Source organism: Gorilla gorilla, chromosome 3, assembly GCF_029281585.2.
Source record: "Gorilla gorilla gorilla isolate KB3781 chromosome 3, NHGRI_mGorGor1-v2.1_pri, whole genome shotgun sequence".
Classification (NCBI taxonomy): Eukaryota; Metazoa; Chordata; class Mammalia; order Primates; family Hominidae; genus Gorilla; species Gorilla gorilla.
The window spans coordinates 17,693,331-17,700,923 of record NC_073227.2 but is presented as its reverse complement, the minus strand read 5'-3'; the positions used below and the strand labels follow the sequence as shown (position 1 = coordinate 17,700,923).

Below are 7,593 nucleotides of genomic sequence, written 5' to 3'. Positions count from 1 at the left end.
CATAACATGTATTATAAACATTTCTTTCTTTCTTTCTTTCTTTTTTTTTTTTTTTTGAGACAGTGTCTTGCTCTGTCGCCCAGGCTGGAGTGCAGTGTCAGGATCTCGGCTCATTGCAGCCTCCACCTCATGGGTTCAAGCGATTCTGCTTCAGCCTCCTGAGTAGCTGGGTTTACAGGTGCCTGCCACCATGCCTGGCTAAATTTTTGTATTTTTAAAAGAGACAGGGTTTCACCATGTTGGCCAGAATGGTCTTGATCTCCTGACCTCATGATCCACCCACCTTGGCCTCCCAAAGTGCTAGGATTACAGGCATGAGTCACCGCACCCAGCCAGTAATATAAACTTTTAAAAGAGGTTTTGTGCTGGTTGGTTTTGGTTTATTCTTTTTTGAGGATTCAGTAAAAATCCCTGTGAGAAAAATGGAGAGAGGGAAAGGGAGACAGGGAGACAGAGAGAGGGAGAGAGAAAAAAGAGAACATAAAACCTCCAGAAAACAACAGGCTTCAGTCCTTTTTGGGTGTAGTGCTCTCAATTCTTGGTTGATGCCCCAGAGGCAGGCAGCAGGGTCGGCTATTTAAACATCTCCCAAAATGGATTTCTGTTTCAAGGCAAAAGTCCTGACAGGAGCCATTTGGACGTTCACAGATCTTGAATTTGCCCCTGGCTACATGCAGAAGAGCGTTATTGTAACCATTCACCAGTCTTTCTTTACTTTGTGTTGAATTACATGGACGTAGGGGGCAGTGCCTGAAAATAATCTTGTGTGGATTTGTGTGTGTGTGTGTGTGTGTGTGATTTGATTTCTTAAACACTTAAAAATCTGCTGTCACACAAAAATTTGGATTTTTTGGTGTTCTTGAAAAATCTGAGAATATTGGGTGCACCTACATGACAAAACGCTGGAGGTGAGTAGCCCGCTCCCCTTTACAAGTTCTAGAGCATGCAAGTTTCAGTTTATTTCTTCCTTATTATCTTCTAACACTGATGGGAGATTTCAGCCTTTTAAAAAAAATTAATGTCTTGAACTATGGATTTTCCTGGAGCGAAAGAGAAGAAAATCTCTTTTGGTTCATCTCTTTTTATTTCTACACACACACACACACACACATACACACATACACTCTATATGATAGATTATAATAGATGTATCTTTCAAAAGTAGAACTGAAATATAGACCTAAAAGACAATATACTTTAATTGTTAGAGAGGATATTTTTCCTGTGGAAGGGAACTATATTCCTATGTGTTTAATACACAAATATATCTGTGCCAGTACTTGTTACACCCTGAGACTTCACTCACTACTTATATCTCTGGCACGGGTATTTGAGGTTGCAATTTTTCTCTAGAAACCATTGCATATATTAAGAGTGAAACATTCAAGGTCTTCTTAAAGGCTCAAAAACTATACTTGTTGAAAACATTGTATAGTATTTCATTTATGTCCTAAGATATCACTGCTCTGGGGATAGGCCACACACACTGAGGTATTTAGTTTGAAAAGTGTTTTAATTCTGAGCAGCCTTTGTATGTAACACAGAGCACCTTTTCCATGACAACTTCTTGGCAATAAGAGAGGTATAAAAACCAGCACTTTTTTTTTCTATTCTGGAACACAAAAGCCAATTCTAGAATAGCTTTCAATCAGTGCAGCAATTTTAATAAACATTCAATAAATGCCTATTTAACTGAACTGAAATCCAAATGCATTACGTTCCATTTAACTTTTCAGTGGTCACAAAGCATTTAGTGGCTTGATGTGAAGACCAAATATATGCAATATCATATTTATATCTATAATGCAAATTGAGAAATAAAGGTCATGCTTTTTTGAAGACAATGATAATTCTAAATGTTGACCATTTAGTAGAAACAAGCTGAAGTCTGAGTTTTTTGATCCCTGAGCTTTCCATCTCTTCCTTTTATCTGTAAGTAGTCAGCTACTACGTATAGTAGTACCCAAGCCCACTGGCCTTGTGCTAAAATTGGCTCTTTGCAGCTGGAAGAGTCATAAGAGATTAGTATAGTGTAGAGGATGAACCACTGACCTGTCTTGTGATATGTGATAAATCACTCTTGAACATCCCTCTGTGGTAGTACTTCTTGCATTCTACTACAGCTGGTGTTTTCTCATCTGACCTCTATTCTTGATAATGAATTTCTTGAGGGCAGGAATCATATCTTATTCTCCTCTGTATGTATATTCCACAATCTGATTAAAGTCTTGGCTTATAATAACTATTCAGTAAATGATTGTGGAATAATTGATTAAAATACAGCTATTTTCTAACTTGCAATATGTTTGTGCGGAAATTTGTTGTTACTCTCGGTTCACAGGTCTTTGAATCATGTGTACTATTTTACTATACCTGATTCTATTGAGCATTATATTTTCAAACCACTTTTCAAGAAACTTAATACAGAACTACCATTTGACCCAGTAATCTCACTACTGGGTGTATATCCAAAGGAAAATAAATCAGTCTTGTAAAATGACCTAAATTTGTATGTTCATCACAGTGGTGTTCACAGTAGCAAAGGTATGGTATCAAAGTAGGTGTTCATCAACAGTGGATTGAATAAAGAAAATGTAGTACATATATGTCAGGGAATACTATGCGGCCATAAAAAGAACAAAATTGTGTCCTTTTCAGCAACATGGATGCAGCTGGAGGACTTTATTCTAAGCAAATTAGCTCAGGAACAGGAAGCCAAATACCACATATTCTCAGTTATAAGTGGGAGCCGAGCAACGAGTGCACATGGACATAAAAATAGGAACAAGAGAGATTGGGTCTTACCAGGAGGGGAGGGAGAGGGAGTAAAGTCTGAAAAGCTACCCTTTGGGTACACCCTACCTCATGACAGAGTTATTCATACCCCAAACCTCAATATCACACAATATACCCATGTAACAGATCTGCACATGCACTCCCTGAATCTAAAATAAAGGTTGAAATCATTTTTAAAAATTGAAATTATAAAAGGCTTTTTAAAATTATGATGTACCATTGTTCATTTGTAAGAATTCAAGTAACATTAGGGATTTTAAAAATCTTTTGTTTTCACTTGTTCTTTGCTTGTAAACCTTGTGTATTGCATATTGTGGACACTATGTCTTTTCCAGCCATTTGCTTTAGGAACAAAAGCTAGAGTTACAATGAACATAGGCTGTCTTGTCTAGTCACTTACCTTAAAGATGAGGAAATAAGCTGATGGAAAGGAAGAAACTTGCCCAAGATTACCCAGTGATCGAGTGAGGCAGATGATAGGGACAGCACTAAGGCTTGGTATTCTGAGCCTCATTCTATTTTCCACTCTTGCCCTCTCTCTGTGTCCTCCTCTCCTCTCTAGCCTTCTACAAAAAGTTGGCAGTTCTGCTTCAATGTCTACCTAAGGACATCCAGAGGAGGTGCCACCTTTCATTAGGCTGCATTCTTTGGCACCATCCTGTGTTTTCTTCTCCAGTCTTGTTGCATCCCATTTTTGACTGTGAGTAATGCTTCTGCCTGTGCTGTTCTATCCAATTAGTTGCTTCTATTTTGATTGAGTGACAGTGAAAACAAACAAACAAAAAATTTGTTTATCCAAATTTGGAATTTTTAAGCCTTGATTAAAAGCATTGATTTTCTGGGGTTATATATGTAAGACACATATTTTAAAATATTTTTAACTGATTAAAAAATCAAACCCATGTATTTAGCCAGGGTGACTATTTAACAAGTACTAGTGAGACAGGACTTCAGTAATGCCACAGGGATAATAACCTTATGTCAGTCCCCGATGTTGTGTGCTACCGAGTTAATATAATTGGATATGGTATCACCTTTTTTCAGGCTTTAGAAAGTCAAACAAAGGAACAGCACAACAGAACTCTAGGGTGGGATGTATAGGGAAAGCCAGGATATTAAAGTGTTGACTCTGACATTTACCACACTGCTGAGAAAAGCACTTCAGTTTCCAGGGACTTATATTTTTTCTCTATAAAACAGCAAAAATGGAGGCAATAAGTTGCTTATTCATCCTTGAATACACATGTTCAGGAGTTCCAGAAAATTTTCGAATCTACTTTGGGTGTCTGGTAACCACCTTGGGCAAATCCAAGAAGTCCTATACACACTTCTCCAAAGCATGTCTGTGCAAGGGGCCTTATACCTGTGATTAATGTTTGCATGCTGAATGCAGTAGGCTATGCTCTGGTGTGGGGTCATCCCTGCTTCCTGTGTTTAAATTCTACATTACAAGACTAGATGCTGAGAAGGAAGAGGGAAAGCCAGGGATGGAGATGGAGCCTTAAGGGGAAAAGTCAAGCCCCAGGGACCAACAGTATTGGGGAGCAATAGGTTAAAGATTTTTTAGATTATAATAATATTAGCAAAGAGACTTCTTCCACCAATCCCTTCTTTCTGAGCCTACCACAGCTTTGGCATAGCTCTTATGCCAGTTCTTAGGATAACTAACTTTTGCCGAAAGAAACTAGAGGAGCTTTGGAGACAAAAATTTAGTAGAATAATTCCTGATTTTTAATTTTTGAGGTCTAGTAACTGCTAGTAAACTTGCCTAATTTGGAGATGGAATAAGAGGGTTTCAAAGACTTGAAACACCATTGACTTCATTTAACTGAGTTGCTATGGAGAATTAATGAATTAGATGGCTGCAGGCCTCTCAGCCAATGTGTCTTCCAGATTTACTATGAGGCCCCCTTTTCTGGTCATAGGTGATGGTGATTTCTCTTTGAGTATTGAATCCCTGTAAGGTGTTAGGCACTCTATTCTTACCAAGTTTATTTTGTTACCTGGTAGAACTTGACTCATAAAGAAGAAAATGGTGAAGAGGAGGACAGCAATCCTCACGGCTGAAGAAAGAAGAAAGTTTGTCTTCATTTCCAGGAGGCAGAGAAAACTTCCATCTGTGGCTGTCTAGCACCAGTGGAATGTCTCTGTTTGGATAACAAGAGTCTTTCTGTACCTCATTAGGGATATTCATAGATAGAGGTGTTCTATGCATGCAAAATTGCTTTTATGGGAAGACTGAGAGTCCTTATTTTATTAGACAGCCAGTTCATTAGAATGATGTGGGTGCACAGTTTTGGCCAGAAAACCTTGTTAAATGGGGACATAAGCTACAAACATTTTGGCAAAAGATGAAAGTTTATGAACAAACAACCATTTATATTGTTACAATAAATTAGACTGTGTTGAGAAACCAGTTGGTTTCATTAATGACCAGACATTTTGTTAGTGAACACTTCCCAGACTTTACTAGCCCTGCTAAGAATTAATCACCCCACTTGCTCCTGGTCTGAAAGTCCAAAGTGCTTTGTTTATGTTCCAGTACTTACTGCCTTGTATGTTAGATTAATGAATGTATATTTGCCTCATCCACTACTGTATGAACTTCTTGCTTGCTAGGACAAGGCTATATTCCTCAGAACTGAGGAGGGAGTTGAATCATGTGGCTCTTTATTCTCAAATCCTCTTCACCAAGTGGAACAAAACAACAGCGAAAGACCACTGCACATGGAGACAGGAGGTCTGGATTTGGGTCCTAGATCTCTAGATCTATTACTAACTGGAGGTATGGATATAGTCAGGAAAATTGTCTTCCTTAGAGGCTTCCTTGATAGCACCTATAAAGGTCGAGATCTGTCGGATCTAGATCAGGAGATTCTCAATCACTACTATGCAGAAAATCAACTGGGAGAGTTACTTTGCAATACAGATGCTTAGTTCCATCTCATGATATTTTTATTTATTTTAAAAAATCAGTCAAGTATTTTTCATTAAATAATGTAAACTTTCTTATCTGCATCTAACAAAACTCCCACCAGCATGCAAATACGTTGAATGATATTAACAGCAGAATCTTTAAATAAAGTAACCATACACAACTATGAGGCCACCTTTTTTTCATTGCTTATTATTTCATGCTATTTGTCACCATTGTCATCATAATCAGCCTCATCCTACATTGCTGAACACCCATCATGGACCATATGGCATAAACATTTTTCCTACTCATAAAGAAGCATATGTTCTCTATATGGATATAAAATTAATGTCTGAACAAAGTGGCTTAAACAAGGCAGAAGTTTGTTTCTCCCTCACTTAAATCTATAGTTCTACCTACCATGGCTAGTACAGATACCTGCCAAATTCAACAGGGACACAGGCCCCTTCCAGCTCTCTGTTCTGCTATACTTTAGAAGAGGCTCTAGTTTGGCTGCTAAATACCCACCTATCATTTTTGAATTCAGGCAGCAGGAAGGAAAAAAGCCAAGAGAGAAAAACAAGGGAACATCTACCCCTCCTTTTAAGTTTTTTAACCAACCCCCTCTTGTTTTTTTTTAACCGACTTTGTTGAGCTATGATTACATTTAAAAAGCTGTACATATTTAAGGTGTACATCTCAGTGAGCTTGGGGATAAATATACACCATGAACACATCACTACCATCAAGATTATAAATGTATCCTTCAACTCCCTAAGTCCCCCACTTTATTATTTTTTTTTTTGGTAAGAAATATTGGTAAGAATACAAAATCTACCCTTTTAGCAAATTTTAAGTATGCAATACAGTATTCTTAGCTGTAAGCACTATGCTGTAAACGAGACTTCCAGAACTTACGTACGTGGTATATCTGAAACTTTGTGCTGTAACCACATCTACCCATTTCCCCAGCACCACGGCCGCTGGCAACCACCATTCTACTCTCTGCTTTTGTGAGTTTGTCTATTTTAGATTTCAAATACAAGTGAAATCATATAGTAATTGTCATTCTGTGGTTGGCCTATTTCATATAACGTAATGCCCTCCAAGTCCATCCACGTTGTCACAAATGACAGGGTTTCGTTATTATGTAACACTGAACAATATTCCATTGCATATATGTATTAGCCATTTATCCTGATACTCTCCCTCCACCTCCCTCCCAACAGGCCCCAGTGTGTGTTGTTCCCCTCCTAATATCCATGTGTTCTCACCGTTCTGCTCCCACTTGTAAGTTAGAACGTGCAGTGTCTGGTTTTCTGTTCGTGGGTTAGTTTGCTGAGAATAGTGGCTTCCAGCTCCATTCATGTTCCTGCAAAGAACATGATCTCATTCATTTTTATGGCTGCATAGTATTCCATGGTGTATACATACCACATTTTCTTTATCCAGTCTGTCACTGATGGACATTTGGGTTGATTCCATGTCTTTGCTATTGTGAATAGTGCCTCAATGAACATATATGTGCATGTATCTTTATAATAGAATGATTTATATTCCTTTGGGTATATACCCAGTAATGGGATTGCTGGGTCAAGTGGTATTTCTGGTTGTAGGTCTTTGAGGAATCACCATACTGTCTTTGACAATAGTTGAACTAATTTACATTCCCACCAACAGTGTAAAAGTGTTCTTATATCTCAACAGCCTCAGCAGCAGGTAGTTTTATTTTAAGAATTTTTGAGAAACCTTCATACTATTATCTGAAATGGACATAGTAATTTGTATTTCCACCACAAGTATACAAGGGTTATCTTTTCTCCGCATCCTCACTAATACTTGTTATACATCTTTTTGATAATAGCTATTATAAGAGGTAT

At 37.9% G+C, this 7,593-nt stretch overlaps 1 protein-coding gene across 1 annotated transcript; it reads right to left on the bottom strand.

The window, feature by feature from the left end:
- Nucleotides 1-506: 506 nt before the first annotated feature.
- Nucleotides 507-4,887, bottom strand: LOC101143900 (beta-defensin 108B). The gene is made up of 2 exons (XM_004051715.3): nt 4,800-4,887; nt 507-667 (listed from the first exon to the last, which is right to left on the bottom strand). The coding sequence occupies exons 1-2, from the start codon at nt 4,885-4,887 to the stop codon at nt 507-509; spliced, it is 249 nt and encodes an 82-aa protein (XP_004051763.3).
- Nucleotides 4,888-7,593: the final 2,706 nt, after the last annotated feature.